The sequence below is a fragment of the Brassica napus genome, chromosome C8 (genome assembly GCF_020379485.1).
Source record: "Brassica napus cultivar Da-Ae chromosome C8, Da-Ae, whole genome shotgun sequence".
Lineage (NCBI taxonomy): Eukaryota > Viridiplantae > Streptophyta > Magnoliopsida > Brassicales > Brassicaceae > Brassica > Brassica napus.
The window spans coordinates 6,488,270-6,507,277 of record NC_063451.1 but is presented as its reverse complement, the minus strand read 5'-3'; the positions used below and the strand labels follow the sequence as shown (position 1 = coordinate 6,507,277).

The 19,008-nt window shown below is 38.8% G+C and overlaps 1 protein-coding gene and 1 non-coding gene across 2 annotated transcripts; both read left to right on the top strand.

Annotated features, from left to right (window-relative positions):
• Nucleotides 1–7,777: 7,777 nt before the first annotated feature.
• On the top strand, nt 7,778–7,884 carry LOC125592130. Its single transcript, XR_007327979.1, has one exon. It is a non-coding gene; the product is annotated as a small nucleolar RNA R71 (small nucleolar RNA).
• A 9,696-nt stretch (nt 7,885–17,580) lies between these two features.
• LOC106356208 (probable carboxylesterase 2) lies at nt 17,581–18,289 on the top strand. Its single transcript, XM_048766673.1, has 3 exons — nt 17,581–17,603; nt 17,686–17,888; nt 17,934–18,289. The coding sequence occupies exons 1-3, from the start codon at nt 17,581–17,583 to the stop codon at nt 18,287–18,289; spliced, it is 582 nt and encodes a 193-aa protein (XP_048622630.1).
• Nucleotides 18,290–19,008: the final 719 nt, after the last annotated feature.

The window sequence follows — 19,008 nt, the reverse complement described above, 5'->3', positions numbered from 1 at the left end:
TCATTAGTTTTTCAAGCTCTATCCGTTTCTACCATCAGTTTTCATCAAGACACAGGTATGACTCTCTAAAATTGGAATCTAAAATCGTCCTAGGGTTGGATTTAGGGGAATCTCCGAATTCTAAATGGAATAGCATCTAGGATGGTTTATTTGTGATGATTATACTCATGGGTTACCTTGATTGCCAATTTGTGGGTTGAATTGCGATTTAAAAAAAAAAAAAAAAAAAAATTTAAATTTTGGAGTTTAATTGAAAAACGAAAATTGGAATGGAGTGTGATGTATTATCTTGAGTTTTGAGAAGAGATGTGTGCTAAATTTTTACATGTTTAGGGGATTGATCAGAATTCATTTTATAAGAGTGTTTTTCTATTTGTCTCTTACTTGGGTTTTGATGAATTGATTTTGCAGATAATGCCTAAGAGACAGAAGAAGCAGGGTGAGCGTGAGAGTTCCTCGGTACAGACTGCTAGGCTCAGCACAAAGGGCAGGTTCCGAAAGACGGATAGGTCTCATCCTGCGAACCGAGAGATAACCCAGCAGTGGGATATACATGATGATGATTTCTATGAGCAGATGAGGGGCGTGGAAATATGTCCGTCGCGCTTCGCTCACAGAGACACTACAGATGCATTGGGGATAACCGAGGATATTGAAGCCTTGTTCGAGAAAATTGGCCTGGGGTACATCTTCGATCTCCACTGTGATTGCTATGCTGATTTGACCAGGCAGTTCCTCGCATCAGCCCGCCTCTACCATCCTGACGAGGACAACCCGGTAGCTGATAAGGCTATGTTCTCCTTCATTGTGAACAGGCAGTTCCACTCCATGACCATCTTTCAGCTGTGCGACGTCTTTGGGTTCGGGAAAGGACGTCAATCTTGTGTTCCTGACTTCCCGGAACACAATGATTTCTGGACATTCATCGCTTCAGGAAACTTCATCTCTCGAGAGGCCAAGCAAGCTAGAATTCGTAGCCCTGTTCTGCGATATGCAGTGAGAGTGATCAGCAGTGTTGTCTATGGGAAGACAGAACCCACTGCAGTGACAAAAGATGAGCTAGCTCTTCTGTTCATCGGGGCTGGACACCTATGGCCTCAAGGCGCAGACATTACCTATGTTAGCGGGAAGGACATAAACATAGGAGCTGTGATCGCGGAGAAGCTTGCGTACTTCAAAGTTTCAGACACGAAGAGATGTGGGTTTGGAGCGGTTATCACACAGATCTTAAAGCAATGTGGAGTGTTTCTTCCACCTACTGACAGAGTGGTGGATAAGAAGGGGATGCATCAGAACTTTTTCGACATGAGAGCACTCATTAGCAGCCACTACCTCACCGGCCCTTGGCGAGGTAGCATCGACAAGTCAGCCCCTCATATCTACCAGTTCCAGAACCAACAAGGGAGAGAGCAATTTGTCAAGCTACCCGATACCGCCATCACCGAGCTGACTGATCCAGGTGCTATCATATTTCTACCACCGCATGCATCTCTCTGCGCCAGACCCGCGACACTGAAGAAGAAAGGAGTCGCATCATCATCGACACACCAGCAGGCACCACATGATGATATAGAGGAGGAGCCTGAAGATGAGGAAAGTCTTTTCCCCACGGATTTCACTCCGTATATGCTGCCACCAGCACCTCCCGCTACTGCATCCGCTGCTGAGATCAACGCTTGGTCCATCAAGAGCCATCAAACCAACAACTCCATACTGCTGAAGATGTGGAAGGGAATCTGCAACATTAAGAAGGGATGCGCATCACAGCCAGCTGTTTCTGGAGATAGCGATGACGACTCAGGCGCTCACGACACCGCTGCTGGACCTGAGGCAGCGGAGGACTCTGATGATGATGGAGCCTTGGAGAGGCGCTCCAAGAGGCGCACTGACCGCAACGCCTGATCGGTAATCTCTCTTGGAATTATTTTCACACCGAGACGGTGTGAAGTAAGTCTGGGGAGGATGCTACTTATGTACAATATTGCTATTATTTCTTTTATTTTCTTACTTTATCGGATTTTCTTGTGTTTTAAAAACTCTCTAACTCTCTACGTATTTTTATCAGACCCTGTGATGATTATTAGACTGTTTCCTTGTGTGTTGTGCATTATATTTCATATTGGCCATTTTTCAGGACTGTTGGCGCAGACAAACCGAGGAACCACTTGACCAAACAACCTCTCCTTAAATCTTTTATCAAGTCTCGGTGAATTGTAATCGACTCAACTATTTTTGACCATTAATGAATTTAATTTCTTTTGACCAGGAATCAACATCAGGAAACGGTACACCATATACACATTCAGGATTTTCTTTACCACATTTTACCACTCTTTAATAATCCTGAATGGCCAGACTCATCAATAGTTTGGTACCACACCTACACCTTACCCTTTTATTTCGTCTCCATGCATTCTTACACACTGATCATATGCGCATACATGTGCAAAAACAATGGATAGATTAGGGTAGACATGGTTCATCCGACTGCTTAGGTAGGATCGGAACATTTAGGTGGTTAGACACGGAGCTGTGTGTCTAGAGGTGTAAATAGAAAAATTGGGTGTTGTAAGTGTGTGATTGCATCGCAGTGTATATATTCGATTTCGGTTTGTATAAGTTTTCGTTTAAAAAAAAAAAAAAAAAAAAAATCAGATATGAATCGATCGATTACCACAAAACATTTGCAAGTAATCGGTCGATTCTAAAAAAAAAAAAAAAAAAAAAAAAAGAAAAGAGTTCATGTTTATATCTCATTCATTAGATTTGATTTAGACATTTTATTTTGTGTACTAGAGATGATGCGTTGTTTAAATTTGGGGTTAGAGTTTGAGATTTGTTGGGTTTTGATCATTTGAGACTTGAGCAGTTCGAAAACATGGTTATCAATATACTCGGTCTCTCCGGCGATTTTGCATAATGTTTTGCATTTTTTTTTTTGTTATCGCTGATACCCACAAACACTTGAGCCTCACCTAATTAAACACTAAAACAGCCTCCCAAATACCGAGCCCGTTATACCTGATGGAGATATCTTTGGTGGAAAGGTCACGCCCTTTTTAATGAATGTAAAGAGTTGATTACTTGAAACTGAGACTTGCAGGTCTGAAATATGGAAAGGTTTGCGCGGTCTTGGTGGGGATTTGGAATGAATGCCTTGACAGTCTCTGATTTAAGTGGTTAGCGAAATCACAAGGTAAGGTCTACTGAGGGTTAGTGAGCTCCCAAATTTTACTCATCTTTACTTGAGGACAAGCAAAGATTCAAGTCTGGGGGAGTTGATATTCCGTATTTTTAACGGAATATCACCAGCATTGTTGCCTTCTCGTTCATCTACAGGAATTGGATTTTGCGGGTTGTCCTGAAACTGGTCTTCTTGGTGTTCAGCCATTTCAACCTCTTCAGCAGACTCAAGTCTTTTCTTTTTCACTTGTCTCTCTAGGCGGCCGAGCTCTAACTCCAAAGGTATTAAATTCGATGATCCTTTGCTTCTAGTATGAAATCCGCTCATTCACCTGAAAACACAAACAGAAAGAGAAAGACAGAAACATTAGACAAAATAAAAATGCTATAGTCTTAAACTGATCATTAACTCTAGGGTGACCAAATGGTCCCCGGCAACGGCGCCAAAAACTTGATGTGTCGAGTTTTAACCCGATTATCTAATTGCAAGTGCACAGTAAAGTACGCAGTAGTAATACGGGATCGAATCCACAGGGACCGATGATCACACGTAGAGTTGCAGACAAGTTGATAGCTACAGCGAACAAAGATATAATTTTGATGGTTTTTATTTAATTTTCTTTAGTGTCACAAAACATAAACAAGCTGTAAAAAGATGATTTAAACGATTTGAAAACTATTTTAAAACAAACGTTGGGCATTGGGAATTCTCAGGGATTTCTTTTTAATCAAGATACAATTAATGGCAGACACAGGGATATATTAAGAACCGTCTAGAACTCAAACACGATATTAGAATTAACCTACTTCCGTAGCGCTAATTCTCTATGTTATAGAAATCTCCACACTAACTTCCGCTGAGTTTCAATTTCTAAACAAGCATTAAGAACAGGTTCAATATGTTCACAAAGCGCAATAACATCAACTTCCGAGGGTTAAGGACACTTTGCTCATCTAAAGTATTTTCGGAAGTTCAAACAATCACTTTCGGTGCATCAAACAATCTGAAATCATGAACTAAGTGATCAATTCAGTTCAAGCAGTAAGAAATCCATTAGATGAAGAACCAAAACGTAATCCCTTAGTCTACACACGTTTTATGAATCAAAACATCAAGAAATCCCCTATGAGAACCCCTAAACCCAACTAGATGACTACTCACACATAACTAAGCAAGAACAACACGATTTTGATGAAGAAAACATGATAAGATTGTATTAAAACAGAGTAAAGGTTCAGAAGATCTTCTCCAAATGGTTTTGAGATGAACTCCTTCACAAATCTTCACAAATCACACAAAATAATCACAAAACTCTCAAATCTCTCTCAAGAACTTGTAAATCTCCTTCTTGGTCGTCTCTGGTCTTTTCTGAGTCCCAAAGGTCGAGTTCTAATCGCGTAATCACTTGCGTCACACATTATTTCAAATGGCAACTCCCAATCTGGTGGCTGCACAATGGGAGCACTGACTAGAGACTTCTTGAGAATCTGAAACGCAGCGAGGCAGTCAGCATCAAAAACAAACTTCGCTTCTTTGCACAGCAGACGGGTGAGTGGCCTCGCTATCATAGAGAAGTCTTTGATAAACCTCCTGTAGAAACCGGCATGTCCCAGAAAACTCCGAATATCCCTCACTGTCCTGGGAGGTTGTAGGCTGGTCATAACTTCAATCTTTGCTTTGTCAACCTCGATACCCTGCTCTGATATCCTGTGACCCAAAACAATGCCATCTTTCACCATGAAATGGCACTTCTCCCAATTTAGCACCAAGTTCTTCTCCTCACATCTTTCCAGCACCTTGCACAGGTTAGCAAGGCAGTCGGTAAATGAAGAACCGTAGACTGAGAAATCGTCCATAAAAACCTCCATAATGTCCTCAATAAGATCAGTAAAGATCGACATCATGCATCTCTGGAAAGTCGCAGGAGCGTTGCACAATCCGAAGGGCATTCTCCTGTAGGCAAAAGTACCGTATGGACAGGTGAATGTTGTCTTCTCTTGGTCATCTGGATGAATGGGTATCTGAAAGAACCCGGAGTAGCCATCGAGAAAACAGTAGTAGGGGTGGTTGGCTAGTCTTTCCAGCATCTGGTCAATGAAAGGAAGTGGGAAGTGGTCCTTCCTTGTGGCTGAGTTTAGCTTCTTGTAGTCAATGCACATCCTGTGACATGTGACTGTTCTGGTAGGAATCAGCTCAGCCTTCTCATTTGTGATGACAGTGATGCCACCCTTCTTAGGAACCACATGAACCGGGCTCACCCAAGTGCTGTCTGAAATTGGGTAGATCACCCCTGCACTCAATAGCTTTAGAATCTCCTTTTTCACAACTTCCATCAGTTTGGGATTCAGTCTTCGCTGGTGCTCTATGGACGTCTTTGACTCATCCTCCAAGTGAATCTTGTGCATGCAAAGATCTGGAGAAATACCTGTAATATCATCCAAAGAGTACCCCAATGCTTTTCTATACTTTCGCAATTTTGAAAGAAGCAAAGCGGTCTCCACATTATTCAAGTTAGCATAAATAATAACAGGATATGTGGAATTCGGTCCCAAGAATGCATACCTCAGCCCAGCTGGGAGGGCTTTAAGTTCCACCTTTGGAGCATTCTCCTCACTCCAATCTGGTTGGAAGGATGACGGTTTGACGGTTTTATCGGTGCCTGAGTCTTCAAGGCTGACATAGGCGACATGCTTCTCAATCGGTGAGGCTGAATCCAAAATCTCAGAAAATCCAACCACTTCTTGGTTCATGAACCCGAACTCACTCTCCCTTTGGGTCAATGCGACTTGTAGAGGATCATCAGTGTGCAACTCTTCATCCATTTCCTCCAACAGTTCAGTCAATGTATCAACCCAGAAAGTCTGTCCATCAATAGTCGGATTTTTCAGCACCTTCTCCACATTGTATCTCATCGCCATGTCTCCTAGACGTAAGTCTATATGCCCATTCTGTACATCAATCATGGCTCCAGCAGTAGCTAAAAACGGTCTGCCCAAAATGAGAGGATCTTTAGGTTCCTCTTCCAGCTCCAGAACTACAAAATCGGTAAGCACATATCCCTTTCCAACACCAACAGGGATGTTTTCTAGTACACCGACTGGTCTTCGCACTGATCGGTCAGCAAGGACCAAGGAGATCCTTGTAGGTTTGTAGTTCGTCATGCCTAGCCTCTCAGAGACAGAGAAAGGCATTAGGCTCACTCCTGAACCCAGATCGCAGAGACTCCTCTCAAAGGTAAGTGATCCAATGCGGCATGGTAGAACAAATGCTCCGGGATCTTCACGCTTTTTAGGCATGACATTTTGTAGAACTGCGCTACATTCCTCATTGAGCATCAACACACCACGCTCTAGGCTCATCTTATCGGTAAGAATCTCCTTCATGTACCTTTTAAGAGAAGGTACCATCTTCACCGCTTCAACGAATGGCAATCTCACATGTAACTCCCCAACAAGGTTCTTTAGCTTCTCGTACTCACGTTCTTTGATCTTCTGTCTTGGTCTGGATGGGTATGGAGCCTTAGGAACATAAGCAGGAGGCGCCACATACACCTCTTCAGGTTCAGAGGAATTTGGCTTTGTTGACACGGGATCGGTCGATCCAGAAGGACCGGATCGATCGATCTCCTTCCCCTTGGATCGGTCGATCTGTTCTTTAGATCGGTCGATCTCTTTCTCATTCGATCCCTCAATCGTTTTTCCACTCCTAAGTGTTACAGCATTCACAAACTCCTTGGGATTCATCTCTGACTTCCCTGGTAGAAATCCAGGTGCTGTTCTGCTGCTGGAGGCGGTTTGAGCAACTTGCTTTTCCAAAACTTTCAAATGGGTGTTCAAAGTTTCAAACTTCCCATTAAGCTCTCCATACATGTTATCCACCTTGGTGTTTATCTCTGCAGTGCTATTCTTCTGACCTTCTAGCACCATTTGCAGCATCTTCTTAATTTCGTTATCCTGAGAAGACTGCGACGAAGAGGCATTCCCTTGATTCTGGTAGTTGTTGAACTGCTGCCTTTGCTGAAATCCTGAGTTGCCCGAGTTGTTCCCCTGATACTGGTTTCTGTTCTGATATCCTTGGTTGAACACACTCTGGTTCTGATTTTGGTTCTGCCTGTTTCCTGCATGAGGGTAGGACTGATGTTGTGGATTCTCCACATTGTTGCTCCGGTAAGACAGATTATTTTGCTGATTTTGACTCCATCCAAGGTTCTGATTGTAGCCTCTGTTGTAGTTTCCTTGACCACCAATGTAGTTCACGTCAGCTTGCATATCATCTGAATCATCACCAACAGTTTCTTGTGAGGAACGATAGCCTTGCTCCTCCACAAATTTCACAGATTTCTGATCTCTCTTGAGAAGCATCTCAATCTTGGCATTCAGCTCGTCTATCTTCTTGGATTCATAACCAACACTCTTCTGGCTGGTGTCAAACCTTGACTTGCGGTTTGCTTTGCTGGATGACAGGTTGTTCAGCAAGGTGTAAGCTTCTTCAACAGTCTTGGTCATGAAATCACCATTACTTGCTGTGTCCATGGCATCTTGACTCTCTTCATGAACTCCATTATAGAAAATGTTCAGCAAGCTCACATCAGTGTAACCATGGTGAGGGCAGTCCTGTGTGTACTCCTTGAAACGCTCCCAAGCCTCATGAAAGCTTTCTGAATCAAGCTGCTGAAAGCTTCCAATTCTGCTTCTCAGATATGTGGACCTTGACTTGGTGAAGAAATGCTGTAGAAAAGCAGCTCTTGTCTCTTCCCATGTAGTAAGAGATCCTGGAGGGATGGACTTTAACCATCTGATAGCTTTATCAGCTAAGGAAAACGGGAACAACCTGCATTTCAAAGTGCCTTGAGGAACTCCATTATGTCTGCTGGTGTCACAGACTCGCTCAAAATGTTCCAAGTGATACATCGGGTCCTCAGACGGGTTTCCATGAAACGGATTTTTCTCCACCAAATTAATGAGACCAGTCTTGATCTCAAAGTCTCTTCTCTCAATGGGAGGTGGGCGAATCCCAGAACGATCGGCATAGAATGCATCTGGTGTATCATAATGTGCAAGCGTCATCCTAGGCATGCCATAGTCTCCAGCCTGTTGTCTTGCAGCTACACCAGCCTGCTGATTATCACCAGCATTGTTGCCTTCTCGTTCATCTACAGGAATTGGATTTTGCGGGTTGTCCTGAAACTGGTCTTCTTGGTGTTCAGCCATTTCAACCTCTTCAGCAGACTCAAGTCTTTTCTTTTTCACTTGTCTCTCTAGGCGGCCGAGCTCTAACTCCAAAAGTATTAAATTCGATGATCCTTTGCTTCTAGTATGAAATCCGCTCATTCACCTGAAAACACAAACAGAAAGAGAAAGACAGAAACATTAGACAAAATAAAAATGCTATAGTCTTAAACTGATCATTAACTCTAGGGTGACCAAATGGTCCCCGGCAACGGCGCCAAAAACTTGATGTGTCGAGTTTTAACCCGATTATCTAACTGCAAGTGCACAGTAAAGTACGCAGTAGTAATACGGGATCGAATCCACAGGGACCGATGATCACACGTAGAGTTGCAGACAAGTTGATAGCTACAGCGAACAAAGATATAATTTTGATGGTTTTTATTTAATTTTCTTTAGTGTCACAAAACATAAACAAGCTGTAAAAAGATGATTTAAACGATTTAAAAACTATTTTAAAACAAACGTTGGGCATTGGGAATTCTCAGGGATTTCTTTTTAATCAAGATACAATTAATGGCAGACACAGGGATATATTAAGAACCGTCTAGAACTCAAACACGATATTAGAATTAACCTACTTCCGTAGCGCTAATTCTCTATGTTATAGAAATCTCCACACTAACTTCCGCTGAGTTTCAATTTCTAAACAAGCATTAAGAACAGGTTCAATATGTTCACAAAGCGCAATAACATCAACTTCCGAGGGTTAAGGACACTTTGCTCATCTAAAGTATTTTCGGAAGTTCAAACAATCACTTTCGGTGCATCAAACAATCTGAAATCATGAACTAAGTGATCAATTCAGTTCAAGCAGTAAGAAATCCATTAGATGAAGAACCAAAACGTAATCCCTTAGTCTACACACGTTTTATGAATCAAAACATCAAGAAATCCCCTGGATCGGTCGATCCAGAAGGACTAAATGGCCTGATGCGTATTAACTTAGGTGCATGTAAATTTCGTGCGGGCCAAGCTGTGAATGGGAGTTTTGAACTCATAAGTTATGGTCTATCAATCAGCTATTTGCGTTTTATAAGATTTCGGCCAAGCCGTTCTTGGTATGGACATGTATCACAGAATTGTCCACACTTACCCCCATGGACATACCATAATCATTTAAACGCTTGGGACATGTATTCACCAGTATTATCTAGACATATAGTCTTTCTTTATGAAAAAGGGGCTCGTAGCCGTTTTACTGGTGATGGCCTAATGAGTTTTCCTTGTGTACATGCTACACACGTGAGATTCTTTGGGATAACTCTTCTTATCTTTTAATGTGTGCCTTTTGAATATCAATTTTCGCATCATGTTTGGACCAGGATGGCCAATCCAGTCGTGCCATAAAGTGTATATTTTGTAGGCTTTTAGCCTCTATCATACTGATCTATGCATAGTCTAGGTCAGTAGAGAATGCAAGTATAGTCTTTAGGACTTATTATGGCCTTGGGCGATTTTATACATATATCTGAAGGAACTCTTTGTTTCCTTCGCCCATTGTTTCAATATGGAAACCATTCATTCTTATATCTTTAAAACTCAATAGGCTGCTCTTGCTCTTAGAGCTGGGTGAATATAAGGCATCACTGATTTCTAGATGCATACCCTTAGGCAATAATATATTAGTCTAGCCATAGTCTTCTTTCAGACTGGCGATACCTGCTTTAGTACTTATATTGGCGTTTTTCAGTGTACTCATACAGACAAAATTATTCATTCATTTAATCTAAGCAGACAATGTAATAGAAATAAATTCAAGGAGATAAAAATCAGAGAAAGCATACAAGCAAAGCAATCACACAAGTTTGATGTCGAAATCAGATTATCAACTTGATTCTTTTAGGCAATCATAAGTCTCATATTCCATAAGATCATCTTGATCATGTTCGAAATTATTTTCACCATCTTTATAGACCAAGTGGGTTTCATGATTCTTCCCTTTCAGACTCTCTTTGATAGAGGTCACAAAAATGTTTGGGAGTCCTTCATATCTTAGCCCAATGGTTCCCCATTCCACATCTATAGCATACTGATTTGGTCGAGCTTTGTGGTTTAAAGGATATACCACGGCCACTGCCTTGACCATGACTCAAATTGAGTTGATACCCACGGCCTCTGCCATAGTGATTCCCACGGCCAAATGTGTTATAGTGGCCATGGCCACGGCCATGACCGTGTGGTCTATCATTCTGGACGTGGTTACCTTTTTTTTCTTCTGCGGCCTTATTGGTATCAGGTAATGGGGTTAATCTAGGAGGTCTTAATTCACTGTTTCTCATCAGTAATCCATTATTTTTCCCAGCTAGCAATAGACCCATCCACATACTTATAGTCCTGGATTTTGGGATTCCTCCAATCAAATAGGGCATTTGGTAATAACACCGTTCTTTGGTGATCATATCTCTATTTTTAACTCTGTCCAAAGGTCTAGAGGATTCTCTATAGTCAGATACTGATCTTTGAGACTCTTAATAAAATGATGGCTAATAATTAATATTGCCCTGTATCAATCTTTCTCATTGGCATTATTGCCTTCTATGATACATTCACCAAGTCTTTTTGACTTTAGGATAATCTTTGTATCCAATGCTCACCGTAAATAATTATCTCCAGAGAGATTTAGGGCAGCAAAATCCAGGTTGATTTTCGACATCTCAAATCATATATCACTCAATATTTAAGTATAATTTTCATGCGGTCTTACTCTTAAAAACAATCAATTCAGATTTCAATCTTGTGAGGACAATGAGACTATCAATCTTAAAGGCATTTAATCAATCAGCCAATTTCTAGCAAGTCTCAGCAATACTATTTCTATATGCTCATAATATTATGGTTTATCAAGACTAGCAAAAACGGATTCAATTAATCATGCAATTAGGGTTTAATAATTAATGGATTTTAGCAAGACTGGTAAAAAGATTTATTAATCACTCAATCGGTTTCAAGGCTGATTTTAGCAATACTAGAATATAGATTTCAAGCATGAATTTCAATGAATCAGTTTCAAGGCTGATTGGTATTTAGCATAAACTATGTGTAAATAATTTATCTAGTATCCGAATTTATCAAGCCTCAAAAACATATAATCAGATCAATCAATTTAATCAAACTTAGCATACAATCTTAAACCTCAAGACATTAGATTTTATCATGAATCTATCAACCTAGCATACAGATTCTCAATTCTCAAAGACATCCAAGTCAAATCAATAAAACCTATCATACGGATTATTTCTATTTAAACAGATCAGATTACAAAACTATCAATCCTAGTAGATGATATTAAATCTCAAGAATCATGCAATCAGATCATTCGGATTTTAAACAAGTAAATCTCAATCAATCTATCAACCTATCGGATTATATAAGCAAAGCAAGCTAGCAACCTATCGGATTCAATCAATGTTTTAACAGGCTGGTCGGTTTGAACAATTTTAAATCAGATGAATAATTAACCAAGCAGGATGAGAAAATAAATCTATCAATTTAACGGTCAAACAATTCTAGCAACATAGCATCAGATTCAATCAGAATTAAAACCTCAATGATCAAAACTGAAAACAGTTTTGATTTCAAAATATTCGATTAGAGTTTTAATATGTGATTTGATAATTATAGTATAATCAATTCTGATACTTATATTATTTAGGGTTTATAGATATAGGGTTAGGGTTTATCGGATTTTAACTTGTAAAAACCGATTTAGGGTTTTAATCATGTAGGAACATGATTTAGGGTTTGGGGTATCGAACTTTTAGAGCTTCGATTTACTCAATTAGGATTTTTGATCTATTACCCTATGGTTTTGATTCATAAAGATTAGGGTTTTAGGGTTTCATTCTTTATCAATCAATCCAATGTTCGATTATGGGTTCTTAGGTTTTGAATTATCTTTTAACCTTAGATGACTGTTGAATCGGACCACCAAAGGAGTTGAGCTGCGAGCTGGACACGAACGAGACGCGAGCTGGAATGGATCGAGTCGCTTCTATAGGGTCGCGGACGTCCTTTGTTTCTTGATCGGGAACGCCTTGATCGTCGGACGCGAGCTGTCTGATGCTGTCGCGAACGAGGAAGAGGTCGCGTGCTGGAGCTGCTCTCGGGTCGCGAACGTCTAAGCTAGGATCAGGAACGCCTTGGGCTGAAGCTGATCGGGGACGCGAGCTGGAACAGATGCGGGAACAAGAGACACGATCGGGGTTTAGGGTTCGTCGGATCGCCGGCTAGGGTTAGGGCTTTAGAGTTTTTCGATTTGGGTATTAGCTTAGGGATTTAGAGTTTCGTGCTGATAACGTGTTATAAAAGTAATGGAAAAGTCTATCTTTATTTATAACATAGAGGTTTCTTATATAGGAGATTACACCGTCATAAATAAATGAAAATATTACAAATCATAATATCTTGGTTATAAACCATCCACAATCTGGTTCGTAATAGTTTGGATTAACTAATTTCTTTTATAATACATAAAAAGGAAGCTAAACTTCCTAGATAGTTGACCACATGTTTAGCTAAGATCGGATATTCTTACGGATTATCAATATCAAAAACGAAAAATAAGAAAACAAAAAATAAAAGTGAGATCGAACTTGGCTTACCAGGTCAAAAGTGCATGCATACAAACCACTAAACCAAAGCATCTAGTTTTATTTTGGCGCCCCAAATCCTTTATATACTAAAACACAAGTCACTTGGCCACTAAAATTTTGACACATAGATAATGTTGTAAAAAATAAAAAACAAAAAAAAAATCTAAATACTTAATTTGTCAATTTATCTTTCTCTCACGTTCAAAACTAACCGTCAGAATTTCAAATTTTTTTTTCCTGTAATTTTTGATCTACGAATTTACTTATTCAACAAATCAAAGTGGAGCATATGACTTTTCCATAAAATATCGATTAATGTTAAGATAATGCTTAAAAAACAACCAATCAGATAATTAACAAAACAACTGTTAGCAAGAAATTGGCCCTAAACTCATTCGATGTTTTAGTTAAATCCCTATTTTTTTCTCTGATTACCACTATCACTTGCATGTTATCTATAACTTCCAAATCGTGGCATGATTTTAAACTGTTTCGTCTTTTATATACTTTATAATCAATTCATTTTTTCTTTATTTGCTTTTCTTCTTTCTTCTTCTCTATCATTTTTATCTTCTTCATCAACTTTTTTTCTACAGTTTTTCTGTGTACCAACAAAAAATATACATATTTGGACTTTTGTATTCATATTCACTTTTTGTTTTCCTCAAATTAGTATCCTTTTAAAAAAAATTAGTGTGATTCAAACCGAAGATGTAACTTGAGCGCACTGATGTTTCAAAACGTCATTCTTCAAAACATGGAAAATCATAGCACGTTTGCAATTGAGGTAACAATAAGTACGTTTGAAACTATTATAAAAAGCATTATATATTTACAACTCAGCTTTCTATGATTTTTCCTTAGGATGCTAATAACATCAATCAAAAATTTATAATTTTGGAAACTAATAGACTGTTTGCATGTTTTGGTGATGATTGTATAGAAATGAGTAAACAGGTGATTGATGGGCTCAATTCAAATCTTATGCAAATGTGAAGAGCCGAAATAAAACAAAAAGCAGACAAGGTTAACCATATGCAAAATGAGAAGGTGACTAGCCTTCCAAATTATACGAAGTTCGATGACGTTCCCAAGTTTTTTTGAGGCACTATGTAATAAAGAAATGTTGTCTGGATAGAAAAGGTAATTAATACTGTAAACTCGAGAGTTCCATTCTTGCTTCCTTTTTATAACCACGATTCAAATTTGTATTACAAATTTTTAAGTTGCATTAATCTTCATTGTAGGAATTGTAGTATTATAATGTGTTTACGATGACTTGATGATTTATGGTTACAAAGTTTCTTTTTTCAAAGTTGGTACTTTTCATGACCAAAGGTTTTCAAAATTTTATTTGGTGACTTGACTTCTTATGTTTTAGATACATGACATGAATAATTTTACCATAACGTGTCTTTGAACCCTTTTTGGGTCAAAAATTTCTCTGAACCTTATACTTTTTAGAGAAAATTGGGAAAAAGAGACACTTTCAACTTAGGTTTGTCTCAATAAAACTTGTAAATGATTATTTAGTTAATTAGGATTTATATTCTCTTTAATACTATTATACCCTTCAATTAATCTAATTAATATTAATAATTTGTAATTGATTTAAGTTTTTATTAAAAAGGAAAAAAGAAAAAACAGAAAGAAAAAAAACATCCACGTAAGATATATTGCTCATCCCGACCAGAGGTCGTCTTCTTTAGCTCCTCACCACCGTGCTATGTGCTTCGTGTTGGTTTCGTCTCGTCGATTTCGTGGTCATGCTCTGTTCCAATCGCTGCGACCAAGCTTCCTCCATGGCTTCAACTCGTGATGTCACTCCTCAGTTTCATATCCGAAGGCTCCAATCTCGTCGTGCTCTCTGCTTCACTCCACTGTCACTGTTACATTGGAATCATCCCTTGCCGTCGCGGATCGAAGGAAAGCTTCTCGAAAGGCAACAATGGCCAGTTTGGATAATTTTACAAGACAGGTCCTCAAACTTTTGACTAATCACGGATTTATTCCATAACTTTCTGTTTGTACATATTGCTCCTTAAATTAATTCCAAAAATTTCAGTTGTTCAATCTAGACCAGTCAGTATTCTTATTTTCAGCTTTGGTCCATGAATTTTCTATGTAATATTTGCCCCAATCTTCCAAATTTACAAAAATGTCCTTATGATTTTGCCTTAAACTTCCAAACGTGCACTTTTGACCCTGTTATATGAAAATTCAAAATATACAAAAGTCAGAAATTAATTGTGGATTAATCAATGATCATTTTTTAAGATTTTTATTATACTTGATAGTATATAAACTGGTATACATATCAAAGTAGCATAAATCATGTGTGGTCTAGTGGCTTACGTGTGTATTTTTCTCTTGAATAACTTGGGTTCGAGTGAAGGAAAAAGCAGTTTTGATGATTTTTTTTGATTTCTGAGAGAAGATACTACGAGAGATTTAGGGAAGATTTAGTTTAGATTCAGGAAAGATATTTATCGAAATAGGGAAGTTTCCATATTTTTTGTGATTTCCCTATAATATGTATTCTACGTATAGCAGAGCACTGAAGAGAGGGTATGAGGTTTATTCTTCCCTACGCGTATGATAACGTAAAAGGCAGAAAAGGTTATGACACATAAAAAAGAAAGGTATTTCACAGAGTCGAGGTTATAAGTTGTAATAAAAGAACAAGTAGACTAAAGACATCTCGTTACAATACTAGCTGACGTAATCTAGCTCTAGTAGAATATAGAAGAAAGTTTTGTTTGTATTCTCTACCCATGATAAATCTGTGTGTAATACTTACTATACGATTTGTAGACTAGGTAGATGGCTAGAATGAGTATTATATCCGTGCTAGAACATTAAATAAAACATGATTTCACTATTTTTAAAAATAAAATTTAAATATATAAATAGTCATGCTAATGTTTCCAATGGTTTTCATATTTTTCCCAATTTTTAAAACTTAGTTTACTATTTTTCCAATTACAAAAGGGTAAAACCTGTCCAAAATGACCAAATGTATGAAAAATCCTATTTAGACAAACAAAAATTCAAAGTGTCTCTATTTACCAATTCTCCCTACTTTTTATCATCAAATTCTAATAAATAACGTTTTGGACCTAATTGGTTTATATGGACAATGTTTTTTGATTCGATGGATAATTTTTTCATTCCAGTATTAGTTTTTAACTTCCTATTTTCCTATTTTGTAGATTCAAAGATGAATGTGGTGTTACCATGTTAGTACATTTTTAACCGTAAACATGTAGTGTTATTAAATTTTAAAATTAGGTGTTAGTTCTTATTTGAAAAAAAGAAATACTTTGCCCGTACGTAGTACGGGACCGAATACTAGTAATATATAAATCCTGGCGCCCAAAACCTTCGCCGGAACCGAGGTTTGTCCACCCGGTTTAGATCCAGAAACCGGGGTATTATCCAAAGATATCACCATTGAACGTGTTATATAATCAATGGCATAGCAATGATGCACCCATATATAATCAAAGGCATAGCAAGGATATCACCACAAAAACTCGGTTATATAATGGGATATTATATAACCAACTGTAAGTCGGTTTTGTTTCGGTTTGAAAATTATTCTGTTTCGTTCTATTTGGCTCGGTTCAATTGTTGATGAAAGCAAAAAAATACTGAATTAGAAAACAATAGTGATTTTATGGAATAATTATTGGATATAATTATATCTATTTTTGATACATTACATACGTACATCATCCAACTACACATAAATGTCTGTTTATTCAATTCAATTTGGTCCGGCAGTTTTGGATCTAAGTAAAAATGAATCTCGAACCTGGGATCTAGCACCTACTCTCAAATACGATCGGAGCACTCCCCTTCACAGACACGCTAGCCGGTTGGGAAAGAGCCAGGAAGCTAACCACGTTACCTCCAGTGGGACTCGATTCAGGAACCCTTGCCTCATGGATCATCTGGAATCTGTGGATTGCGCGAAATCAATTGATCTTCCAAAAAAGGACTTCCACACCAGAAGAAACAATTTCTAAAGCGATCTCAGATGCAAGGGAATGGATGCTTGCACAGACGCCTCCTCCCCCACCCAAAACGAAACCTTTGATCATAGTCGAACCAAACCCTAGGCTCCACGGAACTTCGATCTTCACCGACGCAGCGTGAAATCCTTCCTCGGGACATGCAGGCCTTGGTTGGATCATTGATGATTTGGTTTCGCCACACCAATTCACAGCGACTTCACTCTTTGTAGCGTCGCCTCTCGTAGCGGAATCCTTGGCAGTCCTCTCTGCCATAAACTCTGCTCTCGCCCTAAGAATCGACTCCATCACTATCTTCTCAGATTCGCAAGTATTGATCAATACCATCAACAAGAAAGGAATGAAGTTGGAGATCTACAATGCTCTACGGGACATTTACTCTCTATCTACCACATTTAAATCTATTGTTTTCAAGTGTATTCCTAGATCGTCAAACAACTCTGCAGACCTTTTGGCAAAACAGGCTTTATGGGCCTTGAGCCCACTTTAGTTTTATTCTAATGAAATTGGAGTTTGAACAAAAAAAAAAAGTAAAAATGAATATGATTTACTCCAAAAGGTTTACAAACAATTTTGGTTTTATTCGGTTTAGTTTTTCATGTTATATTCATTTTATCTTTTTTTTTTATTAATTTGGACAGACTAGCACCAGAACATCCACTTCCTACTGCTTACAAAGACTCATGGAACGCGCTACAAGGAGTCCAAGCTAGAAGCGAGCCATGGATCAACGACTATGCCGATTTCAACCGGTTCTTCCTAGTCGGGGACAGTGCAGGAGCTAACATCTCGCACCATCTCGCATTCCGAACCAAACAGTGGGACCACACTGTCAAAATCAAAGGCATAGCAATGATGCACCCATATTTCTGGGGAACATAACCGATAGGCTCAGAGGTCTCAGACCAAGCAAGGAAACAAATGGTGGACGGATGGTGGCAATTTGTGTGCCCGTCCGATAAAGGATCCGATGACCCATGGATCAATCCGTTTGTGGATGGGTCGCCGAATCTTGAAGGGTTAGAGTGTGAGAGAGTGATAATTACGGTGGCGGAGAGAGATATATTGAGAGAAAAAGGAAAAATGTATTACGAGAAATTGGTGAATAGCAATTGGAGAGGCAATGCCGAGATTATGGAGACAAAAGGGAAAGATCATGTGTTTCATATATTCGAGCCTGATTGTGATGAAGCTAAGGAGATGGTACGCCGTTTGGCTTTGTTTATAAACCAAGTCGAAGCTTGAAATCTGTTTCGTGCAATTTTTCTCTGTTATTACATGGCTTTTGGCATGTTTGTAAGCTGTAACAATTCATAAACTTTTGGTAATAATGTTGCTGTGTTCTCTTTAAAGCTGAATTACCCCTAATATTGTGACGTGAGTTTGAAAGCAGCATCTGCTCTGCCTTGTACGTACAAGGAGATGCTGCTCTGTATTGTACTTGTACCGATGAGTGAGAGAAAAACAAGATCCATACTTTAAGTGGAAAACGAAAATTCAGGCAAATACTGTGTCTAAATAGTGTTAACAATCTAAAACTTATTTTGTCTATGATATATGGTACGCATAGGCCGTCATGTGCCTAGTTGGGAGTAACCTAGTAAAACTCAACCATTTATTGTAAATAGATCCAAGAAAAATCGAAAATCTGGAAAACGTATGTAGATAGATCAAACTAAATGATGAATAAATTGACATCACCACTGATAAATAATGGAGAGGAGTAGGAGTCTTCGGAAAAGAAGAAAAAAAAACCTTCAACTTCCAAAAAATCGTCTGCATGAGATGTAGATGATGAATTGAAGAATAAGAAGGCAAATCAAAGATGGAATATTCAGTGTCTTGCAGGGATGATTCACCTTAGTTGTATTAATCCTCATCAACTGTAATTTTTGTTTAGGAAGTGTAGACGGATTCTTCCACAAAGCCCATAAAATAGTGGACCCGACTAGTCAAGCCGGCCC

Excerpts from the sequence above, each read along its gene's own strand:
- LOC106356208 (XM_048766673.1), top strand. The coding sequence starts at position 17,581 with ATGAATATGATTTACTCCAAAAG. Across the intron at positions 17,604-17,685 it reads AATATGATTTACTCCAAAAG|ACTAGCACCAGAACATCCAC; the intron begins GTTTACAAACAA and ends TAATTTGGACAG. Across the intron at positions 17,889-17,933 it reads CCACACTGTCAAAATCAAAG|GCTCAGAGGTCTCAGACCAA; the intron begins GCATAGCAATGA and ends CATAACCGATAG.